At 39.5% G+C, this 24,347-nt stretch overlaps 1 protein-coding gene across 5 annotated transcripts in view; it reads right to left on the minus strand.

Annotated features, from left to right (window-relative positions):
* Positions 1 to 24,347, minus strand: part of RhoGAP100F (Rho GTPase activating protein at 100F) — an 858,958-nt gene that overhangs the window by 119,316 nt on the left and 715,295 nt on the right. For all 5 annotated transcript variants that reach the window (XM_083112158.1, XM_083112157.1, XM_083112159.1 and 2 more), the window contains one exon: positions 10,523 to 11,735. In XM_083112158.1, coding sequence (XP_082968284.1) covers positions 10,523 to 11,735 — 1,213 coding nt within the window. The remainder of the gene's footprint in view (positions 1 to 10,522; positions 11,736 to 24,347) is intronic.

Consider the following 24,347-nt stretch of genomic DNA (forward strand, 5'->3'; position numbering starts at 1 on the left):
AAATCCTAAAATAGGTTCTAAAATCCTAAAATAGGCTCTAAAAACCCTAAAATAGGATCTAAAAATCCTAAAATAGGCTTTAAAAACCCTAAAATAGGCTCTAAAATTCTAAAATAGGCTCGAAAAACCCTAAAATAGGTTCTAAAAATCCTAAAATAAGCTCGAAAAACCCTAAAATAGGTTCTAAAAATCCTAAAATAGGTCCTAAAAATCTTGTTAGGCTCGAAAAATCCCGAATTAGGTTCAAAAATACTTAAAATAGTTCAAAATTCCTGAAAAAAATCCTGATTAGGTATAATCACCGGCAATGAAAATGGGACACCTATATCCCGAAATAGGCACTATCTTGCATAACGTTATGTGTGTTGCCTAACACTACGGCGATGGCAGAACTTACCATTGGAAATCTGCTATTAAAATCCACACTTCGCCGTATAGTTAGGCAACAATCTTCTTTCATGTTATCCACAGTCAAACTCCGCATTTTTTTTTTCTCTGAGGATCATCTTATATGCTGAAAATAATATTTCAACAAAAACATAGTCAGTTTTGCAAACTTCAATGCTGAAATGTTAGTTTGGAAGGCGTGAATGCCGCTAAGCACCGAAGTGAGCAAGACCACACGAATCAGAAGTTTGCACTTTGGACTGTACAGGTAACAGTCGCGCCAGACATGTTCCTTTTTTTAGAGGGTTTGAAAAACATGGTGAACTTGGAGGAAAGTAAATTGGCAGAGGGTACGTTTGAAACACGCTCGTCATTGAATTTTTCTGTGACCAAACAAAGCACTGTGTGACAAAAATCCTGTAAAATATATAAAAACGTAAATAAAGGCTTGATTTATGCGCATAAACCTAAAATAGCTTCTAACAAGCCAAATAGTTTTTTTAGGCACTATAAGACTTAATCAGTTGTTGCGTTTTTAAAAGAAACGCTGACATAACTTATTATTTCTTACATACCTGTAAAAAGAAAAATAGGTTAAAACCTAAATTCCGACTTCTAGTTATTAGTGGCAGCGTGCACGAATCTTACGCGTAAGAATATAGTGCGTGTGATAAAGCTATACCACTCAACGTAGCTGCTATATTGAAGTTGTGGGATCTTATATTATGAGGTGTACAGCTAAGACTGATGTATTCATGGGCAAAATAACACTGGAAGTAACGCATGAAAGGGAGACTATTTTGTCAGAATTCACGTAGTTTTGTTGACATTTCCATGTTAAACAAGTCAATCAACCAATGAGAGAACTGATGAACGACAGACAGGTATTTCACAATTGAATGCTCGAAAAGTACATGATACGTCATACATGTGAAAATTAGTATTAAGTAAAAGCATTGGTATTCTCATGTCAAGTTGTATTTACAAATTCTAAAGTATTGTTTCTTAATTTACTTTAAAGTATACAATATTTACAGTTGAATTCCTATTAGTATTAGGCAAATAGTGTGGAGTTTTTCTTCCTTTTGAATATTTTTGAAAATAGCTTAACGCGCGCGCCATCTTTGTATTTAAAAGTGAAGTTTTTCAAACTTTAAATTACAAATAATATTTTGACGCTTCTGTTAAAATTAATAATTCCAATTGGCTGGATTGTAATTAGTTTCGTAATCAAGAAAGAAGAATTATTAGGTTTGGTTACTAGATGAAGAATAAGGAAGTGACGGAATATGATAAGAGAGAGCGGATGAAATTGGAGAGTATAAAGAGAGATTTGGAAAATAGTAATTATAGAGAGGTATAGGGGGAATGAATTCACCCTCTCCTCCAAGCATTATGCCCCCTTTAACTGCATATTTGCAGGCTAACGCGGTTGAGCACATATATGTTTGGCTTTTAGTTGATAAGGATTTCATCTCTGTGTTAGTTTTAAAGGCAAGTATTTTATTTTTGTGAAAGATCCATCCCGTTCATTTTGTTTTTGTGAAGAAGGTTCCCTCTGTTACAAGTATGTAATGGATGTAAATAGATATTGTGCTGACGTGCCAACAGTTTTAAATAACGACTCATCAAGAGAAAGAAAGAGCAGTAGACAGCGGAGCAACCACAGTGTGAGCATTGCCCCCCAACCTTTGGCGCAAGTCAATTCTAGGAGGGGCAAGGGGGGGGGGCAAACATTGACGGCCAAGGGCATGTGCAGGGGGGGCATAGAGGAGCAATCACCCCCCTCGATTTACAAATTTTATGCAAATGAAAATACATTTCGTAAAATTTTCTAGATCGCTTCGCTCGCAATCCCTGATTTGCTCAGTATCGTCAAGTTCAGTGCCCTAGCTAGGGAGCGGAGGGAATCGGTCATGGTCACCGAATGATCTAATTGAAAAAAAGAGATTTAAAAGAGAGAATGCCATGGCGTCCAGTGGAAGTATTTGTTCCCTATTAAATCGATATTGTTTTCAATTGCAAAAATTGGATCTAAAAATTGTCTTCCTCGCTTCGCTCGCGATGTAGCTAATTGTTTTCTATAATGTAATGTATTTAAATAATATGTGTTGTATATATGTATGAAATAAATTTGTGTGCTTGTTTTCCATCATTAGCTAATGTGAAATTGAGGTTTTGAAAAAAATATTTCAAATCGTTTGTTCCAAACAAATGCATTAGCACCGACTTCTACCCCCCTTTTTCCGTAATTTAAGAGGAAAATAACGTACTACTACCACAACCACTAGTAATAATGCCATTATTATTTTTATTATTAATACTATTATTATTATTATTATTATTGGTACGTTTATCCTGGTACTTGCCCCCACCCAGACAAAAATTCGTGGGTGCGCCTCTGGCAGTAGATTGAGATGAATAAGATAGAGGAGGGAAAGAGGAAGATGGTGTGAGAGAGAGATGAAGATGGAGATGAGAGAAAGAGAGAGAGAGAGAAAAAAGGAAGTGCCAGAAAGAGAGAGAGATGAAGATGCAGATGAGAGAAAGAGAGAGAGATGAAGATGGAGATGAGAGAAAGAGATGAAGATGGAGATGAGAGAAAGAGAGAGAGAGAGAAAAGGAAGTGCCAGAAAGAGAGAGAGATGAAGATGGAGATGAGAGAAAGAGAGAGAGAGAGAGAAATGGAAGTGCCAGAAAGAGAGAGAGAGAGATGAAAATGTAGATGAGAGAAAGAGAGAGAGAGAGAGATGAAGATGGAGATGAGAGAAAGAGAGACTGGTAAAGAAATATAATTGGGGAGAGGAAAAAAGAGAGAGAGAGAGAGAAAGATAAAAGAAAATAGTAAAGGAATAAGTAAAGAAATGAGAGACAGGTGGAGAAAAGGGAGATTGAAATGAAAAGAGTGAAAGAAAGAAATAGAGGAAAGAGAAGTAATAAATAAGGATAAGAAGAATGGGAGATAAAATGAGAGGGAGAGGGAAAGAAAGAGAAAAATACAAAAGGAAAGAAAAGAGAAAACAGGAAAGTGAACAAAACTAAAATGAGACAGAGAGAGAAAAGAGAAGATAGTAGAAAGAAGAAGACAGAAGGACAGGAAGATAGTGGAAATAGAAGACATATGGTAAGGACAGAGAGAGAATAGGAAATAAATGAGAGAAAAGGGGTAAAGAAATAGGACGAGAGAAAGAGAAAACGAGGAAAAGTGAAGAAATACAGGGTGATTCAGATTCCTATTACATACTTGTAGGGGTTGTAGAGGGCGACTTAGTAGATCAAGTTTTGATAAGGAACATGTCTGGAAACGTACCGGTTTTGCTACTACGCAGATGACAAGATCACATAATTTCACATCTCCCGCTTCACGGTAGGCAATTGACGGAGGGCGACGTCTTCAGTCACCTGACGTCATATGTGCTGCTTCCAACATCCTCTGTTTACACAGTACATGTGTTTCCAACATGATGGCGCACCGGCACACTTTTCCCATGACGTCCGGCAACATCTCAATCAAACATACGGAGACAGGTAGATAGGTCGCGGTGGACCAACTCCTTGGCCACCACGATCGCCGGATCTGACTCCTCTTGACTTTTTCGTATGGGACCACAAGAAGAGTCTTCTTTATGAGACTCCTGTAGTGTCGGAGGAAGACCTGGTTGCACGAGTTCTGGCTGCAAGAGACGCAATTCAGCACACATCAGGTATTTTTGAGCGTGTGTACGTAAACATCCTTCGGAGGTACACTGTTTGCAACGAACTTCAGGGTCGCCACATCGAGCAGCTCTTGTAAGGACACAGGTAAAGCGGGAGATGTGAAGTTATGCGATCTTGTCATCTGTGTAATATCAAAACGGTACGTTTCCGGACATGGGTTCCTTATCAAAACTTGATCTACTAAGTCGCCCTCTACAACCCTTGGAAATCTGTAATAGTAATTCTGAATCAACCTGTATTAGAATAGAAAGAATCGGAGAAAAAGTGAGTGGGAGAGAAAAGGATTGAAATAAGGAGGGAATGGTAAAGAAATACAAAGAGAGACAGGAAGAAAAGAAGTATAGCAAGAGAGGGAGAGAGGGAGAGCATGGGAGATAGAATGAGAAAGAGAAAGACGACTGCAAGTAAAAAACGTGGAAAATAGCTCGCAACAAAGGAGCATTTCATTAATCAAACGGAATTCCACCTACCCCACCGTATCGATTCCTTGCATGGCGCAACAGATGCCAACCCTTTTTGTTTTCGTGGCCAATTTTCTTGCAAGAGCGGAGCCTTTGTTGGCTGCCTCCCGCAAAGAAAGGATTTACAATGCGGGAGTCTGACGGAGGCTTTGCGTCTGCTCCTGCAATCAGAGATGCAAGCAACACCCATTGTTGGCTCCCAGTAAACAAAGATCACGGAATGCTTCAGAGGCCAAGCATGAATGGGAAATTGAGACCGGAATAAATAGCTCCGTGTGACCTAACAGTTACGGATTGCTTCCTCGTTTTAAGTCAAGCCAAGGACTTCAATCGGAAGATCTAAGGAATGAAGACTTATAGTCTGATTCTAATCCTTAGATGTGGAAAGCAGGAGAAGGCGAAATATTAATATTAAGATAAGGGGTTAAATGTTTGATTGACTTGATTTTTTTTTGTTTCATTGTTTTACTTTGCTCTTCTGCCACTTTTGGCCAACTGCGATGATGAAGATGAGTGGTGATATGATGAGGGCACAAACAAAGAACACCCATGCCCACGATGTGCTAACCACTGCGCCACGGAGACCGGCTTAAACCTTATCACTATACGTATATCAAGTCAATTCAACATGGCAATAGATATTCAGTTAAGGTCAAGTGTAAAGATCAAATCGGTTACAAGAATCAAGTCAATTTGATTGTCAAGATCAATTCTGTTAACAAAGTCAAATTTAAAATCGATTGGATTGCCAAGACCAATTCAGTTACCAAAATCAAATCTGAAGTCAATTGGATTGTCAAGACGAATTGATTAAACAAATTAAAATCTCAATCAATTGGATTGTCAAGATCAATTCAGTTAATAAAGTCAAAATCTCTCAATCAATTGGATTGTCAAGATTAATTCTGTTAACATAGTCAAATCTCAAGTCAATTGGATTGTCGAGATCAATTCGGTTAACAAAGTCAAATCTCAAGTCAATTGGAATGTCAAGACCAATTCATTTAACAAAGTCAAATCTCAATCAATTGGACTCTCAAGATCAATTTAGTAAACAAAGTCAAATCTGAAATAACTTTGATTGTAAAGATTAACACGGTTGCCAAAGTCAAATCTCAGGTCAATTGTACTGTCAAGACCAAATTCACTTAACAAAGTCAAATCTCAAGTCAATTGGACTGTGAAGTTCAATTCTGTTAACAAAGTAAAATCTCAAATTGATTGGACGGTATAGAGTATTTGGAATTAGAGTTTGTTTATAAAGTCCACTTTATGCACAGAAAAGCTGGACCTACAGTGTAAAGTGCGATCCGCACCATTATGTGCCTCAACCGTGTATCGAATCCGGGATCCCCTGTGTAATAGACTAATTCGGTTACCAAAATCAATGCCAGTTTGATTTGATTTGATTTTTGTTATTTAGAGTCGATTTTCTGCTAGTTTTGGCTAATCCCAATGATAAAAATGAGTGATGATAAGATGAAAATGACGAAGAAGCGCCGAACACTCAACTTGATTGTCAAGATCAATTCTGTTAACAGAGGCCAACATGAAATCAATTGTATAGTACAGATAAAATCAGTCACCAAAGTCAAATCTAAAATCAATTTGATTGTCAAGATCAATTGGGCTAAAAAGCAGGGTTGTTAAAGGTCTAGGAATTTTAAATGAATTCAATTCCGGTCCAGGAGAGAAAATCAGCAAGCGTAAATGGGTTCTGGACCGTAAAGAACCTTTTTATCTGTAAAGTATTTCAATTCGATCCAGGAACCTTTTTGTCTGGATGAATTAAAATTCGGTCCAGGAACCTTTTTTCAATGAAACAATAAGCAACTTGGACCGAAATTAAATTGTGCGAGAAAAACGATTTCGGTCCTGCAGCGGGACCCAACAGAACCCTTTAGAATTTATGGATTCCTGGACCTTGAACAACCCTGCTAAAAAGTCCAATCAATTAGATGGTCAACATTAATACACTTATTTGGCCATGAAACTATTAATAATATCTAGACAACGGCGAAAGCAAACCTAATTAATATTCACGCAAATGTTCTAGAACGATCTTTAAGCGTATGTAATTTTCTAGAGTTTAGAATATCATAGCGGTTTCTTGAAAGGAGATAACAATTCGAGAACAGCTGACCTGGCCTCAACCAAACGTCCAGCCGAGACTTGACAAAGCCATTCTAGACTTAAATAGACGTTGTCACTCAGAAACAGTGATGTGCCGTAGACTATAAGTTTACGTCTACATGCGTTGTCTACACGTAATCTACGCGTAGGTTACATAGCGTTGTAGTTTACATAGACTACGTAGACAATCTAAAGTGCAATAAAATTAATTTTCAAGGCTTTCATGAAAGGAAAGTGACATTTTTAACTATACTGATTCCTAACGAAATGGAAAGAATCCTATTTGTAACAAATTTTCTCTTCTCTTCTATTACCAACTATGGATGAAGATAAATAGTATGCAAAACACAACAACAGATGGCAGTCGTGAGGCAAAACTGGTCTTTTCCCCATAAAACACTAGAATATTTCCTATATTAGGTTTCTTCCTAGGTGAGAAATTGTTCGAATTTGGAAGGGAGCGTATGAAAAGTTCTCCTCACACATCAGCAACTGATACGCAGTAGATTTTTTTAAATTCCACGGCGCCTTTGCTAAGTTATCACCTTTCGCCATGTTCTTTACATAGATTACGTAATCTACGTGTATAAAATAGTCTACGTGTAGAATGTAGACTATCGTTGTTTACGCGTAGACGCACATCCTGCTCAGAAACAATCAGCATTGCAGTCCTGTGGTATTAACCCTTATAAGAACTTTCATTTAACACACTCGAAAAAAATACACTATATAATTCACGAATCTTGAAAATCCTTTTAGACTTATTTAGAAGACGACGATAAAACTCAGTCCAATTCAACTCTTCAATAATACAACCCCGCTGCTGTCAAAATGGCTCGTTTAAGTAAAAGTGAAAACGAAACATCAAACCGAACATCGACGTTCCGTCATAACTTTTAAAAAAAATTCCTTTGCAAGGCAAACACGCTGTTTCTTTTTCTTTTCTTTTCTTGAAGGAATCCATCCGCGGCAAGAACGATTCTTATTTCTTCCTCTTTCTTTTCTGTGAACTTTAACAATCGAAATCCCACTGTTACCATAGTAACCGCAGAAAAGAGAGAGACGCATCCCACGAGACGAATTTCTGACTTCGAAATTTTCACCCTCTCTCACTCTCTCTCTTTCTACATGAGCCTTCCCTTTTCTTTGGTTATGATTCAGAACTCTGTTCGAAAGCTATCGTGAATCAAGGTGAAGACTTTGATATTACAAAGGAAAGTTACCGGCTCTCTTCTTCGCAATATCTTTTCGGGAGGGGAAAAAAAACAATAAATGTGGAATTTCTCTTCGTGAAAGTTGCTTAAAACGTTTCTCTCCCGGCATTCTTTCTTTCTTTTAGCAATTATGTGAACCAAATCGTTACGGATATTGCTACACAAAAGATAAGTAAAGAAGTTCGAAACATTTTTTTCCCTCTGGAAGTTAACCAATTTATGAAACGAGGACCGTACGGTAATTTTTAGATTTGAAAAACTGTAAAATCATTTTCGAGCAGGCTTCACCTCAGGGATGGTATCAATTCGGCGCAAGCCCTGGTAACTACTGTTCCGTTGGGTGAGAATATGTGAAGGCGAGAACTATAAAAAAGTCATGCAGGATATTTAAATGAACTAACCGATTCTGTAACAGGGTTCTGCTTGAGAGTTGCGAATGAACTAAAAAGATTTGAAAACACATTTACTCGTCTGGTCACAATGTGTAAAAACTGAGAAGTAATTACAAGAATTTTCATTTAGAAGACTAACCTAACAATAAAAATCTGTTGAATGCAGTATACATTTATAAAACTTAAAACAGTATAAATTTCAAATTACTTTTGAGTATATATTGTCTATAGTACAATGTTTGACTATACTTTGTTTTGACTTTCGAAGCACAAACAACTGTAAGCGCCATCTTTTCGATCCAATGTTCATTTGGGTCTTCCTCTTCGCACAACAGTTTTACTACCTTGTGTTCTGACGTCAGACGAGGAATGCCTACGAGCAGTGGCGGCGATTAGGGGGGCGAGGGGGGCAGTTGCCCCCCTTTTGCCACTTTTGCCCCATCACTATGCTAAACCTTATGGACCAAGGGTAAATAAACTGTCCTTGTCCCCCCAGTTTTGGCAACTTGCCTCTCTAGTTTTGGAACCCAATCGCCGCCACTGCCTACGAGGTTAGGTTAGACCTGTCAGGTTAGATTCCATTAGCATAAATACAATGAAAAATTATTATTTAGGCTAAGAGAACTAAGGATAGCTTTAGGCATTTAGCCTAAAATTAAAAAGCTTTCTCCCGTGACGTCAGATCACAAGGTTGCTCAAGTGTTGTGCGATAAGTGAGACTCATGTTCATTTACAAGATATTTGATTCGGAACGAATCGACACAAGTGCTGGCAGTAACTGGAATGCGGAAGTCAGTAAATCAGCATACAAAACCAACTAAAGAAAATCTGCTTGTAAAAATATGAAATATCATTGGACATGGAGTTTCAAATTCAAGAAAATTCCGGATATTTATCAACCTTTAAAGGGCCTATTGCAGAAATTCACGGCCAATTCTTTCCCCAATTTTTAAAGACCAATCATTCTATGAAGTTGTGGATGGATTCCCTCTAATTTGTTTTAAAAATGTGAAGGATGTCTTACATCCAATTGGTTATAATTTCTAACCAATTAATGCATTATTATTAGTGGATGGATTCTTTCAACTGACAAGTATTTTAGTCGATGCCACCCCTCACCATTTTAACTTATTCTTCAAGTTTTCTAAGAATACCACGTTAAAAGTACGTTACTACGAATGCTTGAACGGTACCTCCTTCCTCAGTTGGAGGAATTCCAGCCAACCATAATTTTTCAACAAGATGGGGCACCCTCTCATTGGACCAAGGATGTTCAAGGTCTTCTGGATAGGCATTTCCCTGGCAGGTGGATAGGCCGTGATGAACCTATTTCCTGGTCACCGCGCTCTCCTGATATCACACCCTTGGATTTCTTCTTCTGGGGGTATGTCAAAGATTGTGTTTACCGCACTCCTGTTCCAGATGTTGCTACTCTTCGAAGAAGAATAACGGAGAGTATCCTAACTGTTACTGGTGATATGCTGGGGCGTGTATGGGCAGAAGTGGATTACCGCCTTTTGATGTTCTGAGAGCAACTAGAGGGGCGCACATTGAGGTGTATGGCACATAAACGTGGACAGTTGTAGCTCATTTTGCAATCAACAGCATTGTTCAATTGCATGTAGTTTCCGAGCTATGTTTATTTGTAATGGCACCAGGACTTTATTAACACCCTGTACTTTGTATGCATTTTTTATCAGAAGGGTCTGTTTCCAGGAAGGTCTCCAGACGGTACCACGCGGGTGACGCAAGTGTATTCAGCTGAAGAGAGACTATATTGAGAAAGTAGCTGTATCTGACAAGTTGTAACCGGCAACACTTGGGTTATTTTCACCAGTCACATGCCCGTTGCCTTAACTAAAATCACTGACTGTGACGACTAAAATCTTTTACCTATGTTAACACCTGAGGCTGTAAAGAGGCGATCAGCACAAACAAGGATAACACAACCATACAGAGGATTATACTAGGCATATGGCCAGACGCCAGAGCCTCGTGGGCCTGAAAGAATCAATTATCGGGGTGTACTGTCAAAGTAAGGTTGACTTTTGTGAACCTTACCAGAAGGTCACCTCTTTACACATCCAGTAACTGATCTGTTTGTGTGTGGAAAAAGTAAAATTCCAGGGGCATAAGGTCTGCCGACCGTATTCGCCATTTACCTACGTAACCTGACCTTTCTGCACCTTCTCCGTTAAGAGAAAACTGCGGCACTTACCTCTCTCCCTGCGCGTCGTTGGAAGTTCTGGCGCCGACACCGCTCCGTCACTGTCCTCCTGACTGTCCAACATCCCTGGTTCCCGCTCGAACCTCACCATGTGTCGATGACGCCCGCGGTGGTCTCGAGGGAGCGAGTTGCTCCTGAGGCTCGCGTACGGCCTCGTCATGCTCAGCAGATACGACGTCCGCCCGGACGTGGTCGCTTCGGTGTCCGACGCGTAATCCAACGACGGCGTCCGACGTCTCAGCGCACCGAGACGCTGCATGGTGTCCGCGTAGCGTCCGCTGACCGGGTACTGCATCGTGGACGCCTTCATGCTCGATCTGAGCGGGCGCATGACGTACTCGTACAGGTCGTGCTCCGTTCTCGGCAAGTGCTGGTCGCTGCCCGAGCGGAGTATGCGTCCTCTGGGCGGGACTCTGGGCCGTGCCCCCGGGGTGAGCAGGCGGGTGCTGGTCATGGGCTGGGCGGCCCGTCTGGGAGGTGCCGGTCCGCCGTAGAACGTGTGCACCTTCTCGGCTAGAGACTCGAGCGTCTTCGGGTATCCTCGGTCGTACGGTTGGAAGTGTTGCGGAAGCGAGGGTTTAGGTTGCTCTGTGATGACGGGCGGAGGAGGTTGGTAGGACCAAGCCTCCTCGTGCGATCTCGATGGCGGTCGGTACGTGTGCTCGGGTCTCGAGTTGTAGTAAAGGTACTGCTCCTCCTGGTAGAGGTCGGCCTCGTCCAAAGGCGACCGCCGATGCGGCATCCTCGATGGCGGCTCCCGGTACTGCTGCATCCGCTGAGGTGGCGGTTTCATCATGGGCATCCCGTTCTCCCCGTTGCTAGTACTCTCGTCCACAGGTTCCTCTTCCAACTCCTTCTTAATGACTACCACCGGGGGAGGCTTCTGCTCCGTCCTGTGCAGGTGCGGAGACGGCACCCCCTTCTGGGACTTCCTCTGCCGCGTGGTGAGCACCAGCCTCCTCGGGATGGACATGATGATGACCACGTCGTCCAGGCTCATCCGTGTCACGTCCACCAGGTTCACCGCGAGGATCTCGTCGCCGACCTTCAGGCAGCCGCTATTGTACACGGCCGACTCCAGGGCTATCCTCGAGATGAAGACGCCGTCGCAGCGGTCCAGTCCGTTTCCCTCCCGGATGTAGAGTCCCAGGGTCTGCCCCGGACGTTTCACAATCTCCACGAAGTGAACAAAGTGCTTCTGATCCTGCAAAAAGAACAACAATAAATTCTGTGATGGCATTCGAATAACACAAAGGAAAACAGAACAGAGTACAACTATTGCATTATGGTCTAAGGTTTCCTCCACAAGGAGGTTCCCTGGACACTCAAATAGGGACGTTGATATATTCCCGTTTCAGGACTTCCCAAATCAGGAGCCATGGAAATTCAAATGGAGACAGTATCATCTCGGGAACTGATCTAAACCAGTTGGATATTTCAGTGAAATGTCTTCCCAACTCAGGAACTATGGAAATTCCAATGAAAACAGCTGTTTTCATTGGAAATGGCGGTTTTAATTGAAATGTCCATAGTTCCTGAGTTGGGAATACATTTCACTGAAATATCCAACATGAATAGATGAGTTACTGAGATGGAACTGTTACAATTGGAATTTCTACAGTTCCTGAGTTGGGAAGACCTTTAATTGAAATATCCAACTGGTATAGAGCAGTTCCTGAGATGGAACTGTTAAAATTAGAATTTCCATTGTTCCCGAGTTGGAAAGAAATTTCAATGAAATATCCAACTGGTATAGACCATTTCCTGAGAAGGGACTGTTACAATTGGAAGTTCTATAGTTCCTGAGTTAGGAAGACATTTCACTGAAATATCCAACTGGTATAGACAAGTTCCTTAGATGGGACTGTTACAAATTCCAAAGTTCCTGAGTTGGGAAATCCTGAATCAGGAATAAATCGTTGGGTGGGTCCAGCCTACATTGTTGCAGATACTGGAGTGGTACTCGGGGGTTGACTTTAGGGTGCTTTCAGGTGCCCTTAATCTCACAATCGCTTATACCCTGTCCTAGCTAACTCTGGAGCAAGGAGGCGCATAGCGTCAGAGAAGCAAAGGAAATCGAGTGGCCAGAGCGAAGCAGTACACGCTGCTGGGAAGGCTGGTAACTGCAGTCGCTTTTCCCCTCGACGCAATCCCGTTCCCTCTCACGTGTTTATTGGTGGGGCCGTCTCGCGTCACTACTTACGCAGAGACTTGTTTTCGTTTGCCTGCTCCACAGTTAGCTGGGACAGAGTATAGCAAATTGGACATTGACACCTGTCGTAGTTAGTGATATCCATCTCTTTAGCTGAAGCTCTGTTGCAAAATGTCTATAGCTTGTGGTGCGAAAATCACTACATATTGGTATTTTATGCAAAATACATGTGTCAATGGAAAGCTGGGTTTCCATGTCAATCTTTAGAAATACTAAAGAATATAATATTTTTCAATATCATTTTCGCCTTAATTGGATACATTCATTCTTGAATGAAATGAAATAATGGTTTCTAACAAAGTATCTACTTAAATAAAGAAACATATCGATTATGTATTGCAGGTTTGCTTACCCTTAAACAATTTGCATTTTTGTTATTTTAGGTTGCCACATTGGGTTAATCGCGACGATGAGGATGTGTAGATAAAATTGATGAAGGAACACTAAGATAGCATGTCTTACCCTGGACCCTAACCTTGATTCTTCGGTGGACACCGAACCGGCTTACCATTAAACGAAGAATTTTCTATAGGTAACTTTCTTCATTTTCGGTCTATCTTAACGAGCATGCATGTGATCTTTAAGAAAACCTCGTTGACGGGTGTGAATTTATAAGATGTTTTCACTCAAACACCGTCCTTTTGTTTTAACTAACATAAAACTACAATGATTTAATGAAACTTTAAAATTTGGAACCTTTTAAGAACCTCAGTCTTCGGCCCTTGTATGGACCACCAAACCCGAACAAGTGACAGCCACAAAAGAACGCCACCACCATATTCAATCATTGTCTAAATGACAAAAATGCAAACTGTTTAATGGTAGGCAAACCCGCAATACATAATCGATTCTGTATTTAAATAGCTATTTTGTGACAAACCTTGATATTTTAGGATGAATGTAAGACAGTTGGAATGGAGCTAAGCTTCTCTTCATATATAAATACTATTCAAATGCTCTAGAAATAAATAATAAAGAAAGTTCGATTTATTTAATTTAAATAACTAAATTTAGCTTTTCTGCTAATTTAATAAGGAATAAAGTTTCCCCGTTCGTACTATAGTTTCTGACTTAACTCTGATTCTGTTGGTTTAATTTTGTATGATAACAAACTTCCTTTGCTTTCAGTGCCATCTATCGGTATTCTTTTCGGTAAATTTCTCGTATCGGACAAACGGCTGAAATTTGCTAGTTCAATTAATTTGAATATTCGTACTTACGTATTCTGCATTGAGAAACATTGCTGAAGGTGGCATTTCGCTTATTTCACGGAAATAAGCTCTATTTGCGACATATCGAGTAAGTTTTCTTAGTTTCTTTTTGCCTTCGGTAACACGCAAAATGGGATTAACAGTTTCACTACCGTAGTCGGCATGCAGTGTTTCCACCCCACTGCACCCAAAAATACCTACGTAGCTCCACAAACCATTGACGCATAGCCCCACGAACCATTCATACATAGCCCCACGAACCATTTCCGGTAAGGTTAGGTTAGGTAGGGTCACGTATAAGTTACAATAGTTAAAAATTAGTTTCGAAAAAAATATGCGTAGCCCCACGCACCATTCTCGCATAGCCCCACGAACGATTGACACATAGCGCCACGAACCATTGACTCACAGCCCCACAAACCATTTGCGGAAACGTACCTTTTTCAGTTACAAAAAACACGTGTTTGGAAACACTGATCGGGATTACGTCATCACACACAGGCTACATCCACCTGGAATTAAATGGAGGGAAGAGCTTTTGTGCATCGTTCACACATTTATATCGAAAAATAGATGATTTACCGGCTAAATTCAATGAACGATGCGAGAAAACACTTCCCCGAACTTCCACAAGTATAAAGAAACTGCATTCGGTAAGTAATTTCTCCTGTAAATTTGAAGAAATCCGTTTGTCCGATACGAGAAATTTACCTTCTTTTCTTCTTTCTGGTAAATAAGTTTTGCTGTCCTTTTGATTCTTCAGCCAACGTCCACAAATTAATTCCATTATTTTTGTGGAGCAGCGAGAGAAAAAATCCTTTCATCCCCTGGTGTAAGAGTATCAGGGAGCAGTTCCTTTAACCGTTCACGTCTTTCACGACTCACTTGGCATTTTCTGCGGTCATGATTCGGTTTGATGTGTCATTCTGCAGGAGACTCATATACGCTATAAATTGCGTTTTCGCGCTTTCCCTGTACACGTTCCTTTCGTCCAGACGGGATAGATAAGGATCAAGAGGTCGGGATAAGGCGGCCACACGGGAATATCCCAAGGGGGAGAGGAAAGGACGTATTTCGGGGGTCCAGGGGATCCGGACTCCCCAGAAAGATTTATCAAGTACTAAATTAAATAAATTTATTCGTTCAGCCGTTGTTATATAATTTTCTCTGAACATATTGTAAGACAAGGATTATATTGGGATCATTCGGCTTTCAATGACATTACAAAGATGATTTGTGTACACTACTATTCAAAATAATATGCATGAAATATTAATCAGAAATTTACTTTTCTCCAACTACATGTAACATAATTTTTGTTATTCGATAAATATTCAATTATTCATCTATTTGACATTAATTTCATTGCCAGGGCACTTGTTTTTAAGTAAATTATTTCGATCTTAAGTACAGGTAAGCTACGTAATGAATATGCGCTGGTATATCTCTATTCTTATACAGTCTTTTTACCTAATAGTGTAATAATAATATAATATTAACTTATGTATTGTAATTAGTATTAATTTGATTTATATAATAATTATAATTTAAACATTATTATTATTATTATTCCTGAGACACTTGGTTCGGAACCCCCCCCCCCCCTCGAAACATATTTCTAGATACGTGCCTGGGAAGAGGGGGCAGATACGCACCTGAAATAATCCTCTGGCCACCTGAACGAATTCAATAAATATTTACGCTTCGTTGTTTATTAAGCAAAATCAATATCCTTTTTTTAAATTGATTTCCTTTGTTTTTCCGACCTCCGTGTCGTAGTGGTTATCACAGCGTGCTACGAAGCCAGGAGTACCGGGTTCTAATACCGGCGTGGGCATGGCTGTACTGTTTGAATGTCCATAATTTTCATGTCAACATCCATCCTCATCGTCGCGATTAGCCAAAAGTGGCAGAAAAGCGAGGCTAAATAAAAATCAAAATTATCTTGTTCTTCGAAAGTTGAAAGGAGAACAGAAATATAACTGTTTTATTTGTTCGAGTTTCCACTATTATGTACAGGAAGGCAAATCTGTTCTGGACCTGCAGTTTAAAGTGTGATCCGTACCACTATGTACACCCAACGGCAAAAGAAACAGTAGGCGAATTGTCCATAGTCATTTTAATTCGGTCTGTATTGCACAATATGATGATAATAATGAATTGAAAACACAACAAAAACTCCAAAAGTGTGTTTGACAGTTTGTTTACAAACTTATGTCTGTTATTTACTTTCTCTTCAACAACTCTGGGGAAAATATGAAAATTATAGTTCTTTATATACTTCTTTCCACACACGTGTTTCACATTTTTATATTTGTAACTAATCATAAAGATTGTAAACAATAGGATCACCCAATAAAATAATAAACGTAGGATTCTGTTTATTTATTTACCATCTTTCCATATACAGCCCCAATCCCATTTTACCCTATTGCAGATACAAGCCTACAAAATATCAAAACGCCCCACCAATCAGGCAGCCAGAAAATTCCCCAAAACCCACCATTCGGAGGAAATCTATGGTGGGTGTACAGTCATGGGCACTGCTGGGTTGTAACAATCCCATTGTAATCTAGTGGTATCATTACAACCCAGAAATGTCCGTGACTGTACATAAGACGTTTAGTTACGACTATAGGGTACAGTGAGAAGAAAGTTTGAGAACCACTGCCTTATAGTTACAGAGTCAAAAACAAAACGTGTTCGACTGTACTAAAATTCAGTATACCCTCGACTACAGCCCTACCAGGCACGTTGCAATCCATTGGGTGTGAATGAGAAGCAAATTAAACTAGATACTCGACTAATCTATTATTTTGGATAATAAACCTTTTCGAGCAGGCTTGATCTCCAGGAAGCAACTCGGAGCAAGCCCCGGCACCTAGCGACCTGTTGGGTGAGATGAGTCAAGGCAAATGAATAATAAACTTTTTCGTACTCCCACAAAAATAGGCAATAGTTAGGCTGCAGAGTTCAAATGAACTAACTGATCTCTAACTACTTTGAGAACGATTTGCTCTTTTCTTTTACAGACATTACAAATAGAGGAAAAGAACGAAATTAAAATAGAGAAGGTAAGATACAAAAGGACACAGAGCGAGAACATCCGTGTAAAACTTACAAAAGTACACATTTACACTTTGTCACCATAATGTATCAATATATATCTTCTGGCCACTCGCTAAACGTCTTCTTGCCTAGTTCCTTAACTCAACCGGAAAGTGGTGACATCAGAGACATCTAGTTTCACGAGGATGAATTACATTATTTGCTCTTTGAGCCATCGTATACTTGGTTCTCCAAATACTGTAGAACGTTCATTAGTAGCTGGAAGGGTTGCGATGCTAGTTTAATCAGTGCCTAAGTAAATTCTCTGGTACCCTAGGCTAAAGGAATCGTGGCAGTAACGTCACGAATTTGTCTTCTTTTTCTAGCCGTCAGTGCTATATTATCCACAACCTGACGTTATTTTAAGAAGGGGAATAGAATGATCTTGCTCTGTATAAATATATAAGCAAGAGAAGGTGCGAGAACGACCAAAGTTTAACTTCAGAGCAGTTCAGCATGTTTTAACACAACTGAAGTTAAACGTTGAACAAAATGGACCTCCTACACATGACCACTACAGTGTGGCCATCTGTTGGATACACTGCTAAACTACCAAATGATGGCATATGATTATAAAGGACACTGTTTGTGTCTTTTTGACACCAACTTTTTTCACAGTGTACAATTTTCTTGCACTTTAGCAATTATCTTAACTTACTTCGCTTCATGCCCTTTGAGGTAATCGCGAAGATGAGGTTGAATGATGATCAGACGAAATCAATCACGCAATACTGGCAAATGAACACATGTACAGTGGCGCGCTCTGGGAGGGGTTGTTGGGGTTATAAGCCCCCAATTGTGCTTTCCCCTTAAAAGGGGGAAAATATATGTTATTGCTTGTTGTATGTCCACTTTATGCTCGGATATATTGGCATTGGATCTGCAGTTTTACCGAACAGAACCAATATGCAATGTGCTACTATTGGAAATCGAATCGGCGACCCCTTTGATTCCTAGGCGAAAGCTTTACCACTACGCCAACCGGGAGACCAAAAGCAGTAACTGTTACATTTTAGGAATTCGAACCGTAACTAGCAAGTTTTAAAAATAAGTAGCTGTAACTAACAGAGTTATTTTTTGTAACATAAGTAACGTTATAATCAGTTACTTTAACATGCTGAAATTGTTAACTTGGGGAAACAGCTAACTTTTGAAACGGTTTATCAAATGTGTCTTCTCTGGATGCTAAGGTGAAAGAACTTTCGTGGAATCGCGAAACCTGACCAAGACGTTTGTAAAAGCACAATGAAATAGATCACACACTCAAATCCAAGTCTATTCCAGGGAAACTAGAATATCCGGAAGAAGTAGTTTTTTAAACTTCACAAAACACAGTCTTATAATCGGTAGAAAATGGCGGGAGAAATGTGTCAGATGCAATGAACCAACTGACGATTAAATTCCCAGCTCGTAACGAACCTCCTCTGAAATAAACGCCACCCATTTGCTTGTAGGTGCTTAAAATTCTCTGAATCTGAAGATTGAAAAAGAGACGCTGAAGGGGAAATTTGAGGAAGGGAAGGAAAACAAATGAATGTCGTCGCCGACCGATTATTAAAACCAGTTGGCAGCACCATCGAGGAAGGAGAGAGGGATAATTTTTTTCCCCACAGCGGGGCGTGTTGGCTTGGAAACTGCGACGGAAAAGTCCCTCTTTTTTCCTTTTCCAATTTCTCTTTGAAGACAGGACAAGCTCTCTACCTTATTATTAATCTGTGTGTCATGATATTGGAAGCTCCTTTCGTATTTTTTGCCTTTCATCTCTTTCTTCGCATGTTACCGCTTTCGTTCTTGAAAAATAATAACGGGAAAATGCAGGGAGGGAAATTTTGGTGCTTTATAAGAGCTGCACCGGATTCCATAATTATGCAAATGCAGGGATAAGATTCGGATGAATTCCAAATGTTCTGTTGGGACAGAACTTCATTTCGTTTCAAAGCAAGATGAACAATACTAATCGAAGACAGGCTAAGCGGTCAAAAGTTTTCTTCAAGTTCGCTCCAAGTACACTCACATGTTCAGACAGGCTAATCGGGACTGTACGTACAGTCACGGACACTTCTGAGTTGTAATAACACCATTTAGTGTCAATGGAATTATTACAACCCACAAGTGTCCATGACTACAATTCAAGGAAGCATCACGTGCCTCCATCTTGCATCGAACCAGGGACCCATTGATTACAAGACTACAATGTTACCCACTACGTTATCGGAAAGCTAGCTAATAGGTTAGAACGCTGTTTGCTACTCTTAGGTATGATCCCGAGGGAGATGAAGGGGTCATAACCCACCTTTGACCAGATTCTCCTAAAAAAATGTGGAAATATAGAATTTTCATTTTTTGAATGTGAAGTACCCATTGGTGTGCAGTTTGTGGTGAAGTATCACTTTCTACTTTGGAGTGAAGTTTGTGGTGAAGTATCCATTGCTACTTTTATGTGAAGTATGCGGTGAAGTATCCGTTGCTACAACTTCACGTGATTGTTTCTTTAGAGAACTAAAAGAAAGAGGATACTACGTGTCATACGCCTTATCGACACTTTTGAAAACCAAAGCAATGCCACTTGCCACTGTGGTGTGAAGTTTGTCATAGCCAGTTAGTGCAAAGTAAAATTCAATTTAACTCAAATCATAATGTTGATTACTATAGGGTGCCTGAAAAACTTCCGTACCCTTAAATTATATTACATTGTGCATATTACCCCTAGATATGACACATTTATTTATTATAACATGAATTTGTGTAATTACATTATGACGTACTTGCGGGCGAACAAAATCAACAAGTTACCATGACAACAACAATATTTTCAAGAAGTGAAAATTTAAATTATGCCGATTCAGTCCATGTCAGTACATTTTAATTTAACATCTAAACCCATGAAGGCTTGTCAACAGCTTTGGTTAGTTCACTGTCAATTGTCCTGTGAGTATAAAGAGAATGTAAAGTTGAAAATTAAAGCAGGGAGTCGTAACGTACCCAATTTGCGTTACACGGTACGTTCCATTTTGTAGGAGTAAGAGTATGGTTCAACTGCTGGTACCCATGTAACGTAACGAAATGCAATATCTTATAGAGTGACGTTACAAGGAACGTAACAAAATGTATTATGGTAGATATTAACGTTATAAAGGAACGGAACGAAATGAGCACATTGGAACATAACGTAATATGCAATATGGTATATACTACCGTTACAAGGATACAAGGAACGTAGTAACGAAATGCATTGTGGTATATACTAGCGTTACAAAAAAACGTAACGAAATGCAACATGGTAGTAAATAACGGTACATAGGAACGTAATGAATGCAATCCTCCGTAACGGAATGAAGTGAAAGGCAATATGGTCAATTAACGTTACATAGGAATGTAACAAAATGTAAACCACTGTAGCGGAACGGAACAAAATGCAGTTGGGTACATACCATCTGCATAAGGAACGTAAATAAATTCAGTATGTTAGATGTTAACGTTACAAGGAAAGAACAATTCACAAATGTTAGGTAGTAACGTTATAGGCGCGTGACGAATATAATCTATTTAACATCAAGGAAGAAAAAGGAATAGCCCAAGTCTCTTACCTTTCAGTATATCGTATGGGATTAATGTGTAATAGCCGTTAAAAATATGGTTGTTTGTAAAAAAATGAATTTCAACCAGGGTTGATAAAGGGTCAGGAATTTTAAATCAATTCAATTCCGGTTCAGCAGGGAATATTAGCAAGCATAAATGGATCTGGACCGTAAAGAGCCTTTTTATGTTTAAAATATTTCAATTCGTTCCAGGAACCTTTTCTCCGGATCAATTGAAATACGGCACAGGGACCTTCTTTCCGGATCAATTTAAAGACTGTCTAAGTTCCATATTGAAATGAAAGAATACGCAACTTGGACCGAATTAAAACTGTGCGATAAAGAAGGTTCCGGTGTTGTTGCGGAACCCAATAGAACCCATTAGAATTTATGGGTTCGTGGACGTTTAACAATCCTGATTTGAAAATTACATTTTTGGCTCGAAATTGAATACAGCTTCCAACTAGTGTAGAAATGAGTAGTCATAGACGTGCGCACGGGGTGCAAAGGGGGGGGGGGGCACATGCCCCACCCCCTAATCATTGACGTCTGCCGATATTTTCGACGCAGGGACAAGCAAGGTATTTTTCCATGGGGCATATTAACCAGATAATAGTGTTGCCCCCTCAAGAAACACCACTTGAATTCGAAATTATCGCATTCCTGCATTCCCATTATAATAATTAATGTACATTACTATGACTGGGATCAAATTATACGCGTGAAATATATACTTTTAGCTGACATTCGTTTTCTAAAGGGGAGATGTGGCCATCCTCGCCCCCTTTCAGATTTCCATGCTCCTATATTATTATACTTTAATCCAGAAATTTAGGGTTGAGGAATCTTATCACCGGTTATTAAACGATATTATGCTCTTGAAGAAAATTAAGTATTTTCAAGCAGATGAAAGTTCACAAAGCAACAACGGCGGAAGAAGGTGCAGTGGCGCAACCACAGGGTGCAGGGGAGATTAGCTCTCAAACTTGTACGGAAATCAATTCTAGGGGGTTAGGGGGCAAACATTGAACTATAGAAAGAAAGGTTACAGAATCTAAGAGTAGCAAGACAAAAGGGTACTGAAGATGGATTTAGTTTTCACGTCTGTCGTGCACTATTTCTTCCAGACGGTCAAGAGCACCTGCAAGGAGGCACAGAGGAGCAATTGCCCCCTCTTGATTTCTATCTTTATACAAATATAAATAAAGTTATATAAACTTGGACAGTTGCTGCTGCTTACGGTGTACGTTTTGCCCGTGTAAGGTAATATATAGATGTATTATTAATTTTTGAAACCCCACCGTTCATTTATAAACACACTGTATATGAGTCATTGTGAATTCGAGTCAATTAAAACATTTTGCGTTGTTGGGAGATTATCTATTAGGATAAAATTTGGACATAATGAATCTAAGTAGAGAAAAATCCAACTTGTATATCAAAATTGCCATGTCCAACTGATCTCCGAAAGTAGTGTTTAGCACGTCACATTTCAAGTATATTGTAATAATCTTCAATTAGGCCAAACGTTAACGAACAAAACAACATTTATTTAACTTATAACTTCATGTTATATAAACTACATGAAATACATTTAACAAAGACAAAAGACAAAATACAATCTCTCTCCAATTCGACTTGTTCACAGTATCTCTTCTAAAATTTTTATCTTTTTCTTAACTTCCATCATATATGATTGATTGATTTGAGTCCACTTTATGCACAGTTAGGCTAATCAGGACTGGACCTACAGTTTAAAGTGAAATCCCAATCACTTGTGCCTCCACCGGGTATCTAACCCGGGACCCCTTCATTACAAGGCGATGACGCTACCACTGCGCCATCGGGGAGGCCATTTCAAGTATAGTCCATGATTGTATCTAGTAGTATATGAACGAGATGTGTCCCTCCATTCAAACAATACGTGGCTTGTCCCTATAAGTGTGTCACTTATAAATTAAGTTTCCGAAAGCAGGTATTATGCATGAACAGAACAAAATATACTCGTGAGAAATTACAAAAATTATAAGTAAGTTCGTGGCGGGAGTTATTGACGGTTTTCCCCACAACCTATCCGCTTTAGGTTCCGGGTTCGAGTCCTGGTCTGTAAATATCTTTTTTAGGTGTCTGTTCATTAATTTAATCTAATTATCATCCATCTTCATAGTTTCGATTAATTATAAAAGTCACATAAAAGCGAAGCAAAATAAGAACAAATAAAAATAATTGCAAAATGATTACAATGTCAGAAGTACATTTGAAAAATAAAATGCGGACAGGAGATTCATTTTCAAACAGGTATTTGGGTAGAATTGTGTAGACAGACAGCATGCTCCCGAAAGTTGCCAATCCACGTGTAGCATGACCTTCGATACTGGGGTTGTGCTTTTTCAGGAAAGTTTGCTCGACGCTCCTCAAGCGTCTTATCAAGAATGCCTCGGTGTTTGCAGCATTACTATTTAACTTATTTTCCGTCGGGAAAATCTTTTTTCTCCTATTTAATCTGCGGTTGACTCTACAATACAGCATATTAATCAAGATACAACAACTGAATTACGGCGAAGTAGGTTAGAAACCCTGCGTGCTCAAGAGCAGCTTCGATAAGGCACCTGAATTGTTTCGAGCTGAAGCAGGAAATGGGCGATGTTTATTCCCCAAGGCCATTCTGTAAAACTAATGCCACAAGAAGTTTTCTGTGTGGATTTGTGAGCATGAAATTGTAGGTTAATGATAGTACTACAAGACGTTAAGTGGATTTATTTTTCTGTTTCGTTATTTTATATAGCTTTCCTACCTATATAGTTTGAATAACTAATTAATCATTTCATAAGCAGACAAACACGAAGAAGCCGATCCCGTGGCAAATTGGTTAGCGTAATAAACTGCGAAGTCTAATGTCGGATTAGATTGATTGATTTAGTTTATTTTACTTCGCGTTTTGTGCCTCTAGGCTAATTTGCGAAGATGGGGATGAGTGATGAAATGATGAAATTGATGAATGGACATTCACAAACAACCAAGCCCGACCGGGATTCGAAGTTTCGAACCCGGGAGATGTCGGATTAGAGCCTGGACTAGAAAATATGGATGGGTTGGGTCATTGTCTTTATACCACTTCCATCACCTATCACATCCTTTATCATCGCGATTAACCGAAATAAAAATAGAACCTTTGCATGGAAGTCCGAAAGAGAGGCAAGGGGGGGGGGTGCACGACCCACCTGGAAAATGAAAGTCAACCAAAAATTATATATATATCTCACACAATTCCATTTCAGCTGCAATAATATATGTTAATTATTGCATGAACATAACTAGCTAACTAACTAACTCTCTAGCCTTCTTAAACCCGAAGGTTCATGGCTGCAGAACACAGGCCTTCCATCTGTCCCTATCCTGAGCAAGATCTATATACTCTTTTCCATCCCTACCGATTTCCTTTAGGTCTATCTCAACGTTGTCCCTCCATCTTCGTCTTAACCTTCCTAAAGGTCTCTTACCATCAGGTTTCCCAACAAGAATCCTATAAACTCCTCTTTCCTCTCCCATCCGTGCCACATGGCCTGCCCACCTAAGTCTTCTTGATTTATTTATTCTAATTATCTCCTCATCCCTTTTAGGTCCAAATATTTTCCTAAGGATCTTATTTTCAAATAAGATGAATATGATAACTTCAAATTAAAGCAATGTTTTTTGAGGAGACAACA

The sequence above is a fragment of the Lepisma saccharinum genome, chromosome 26 (assembly GCF_977018435.1).
Source record: "Lepisma saccharinum chromosome 26, izLepSacc3.1, whole genome shotgun sequence".
NCBI lineage: Eukaryota > Metazoa > Arthropoda > Insecta > Zygentoma > Lepismatidae > Lepisma > Lepisma saccharinum.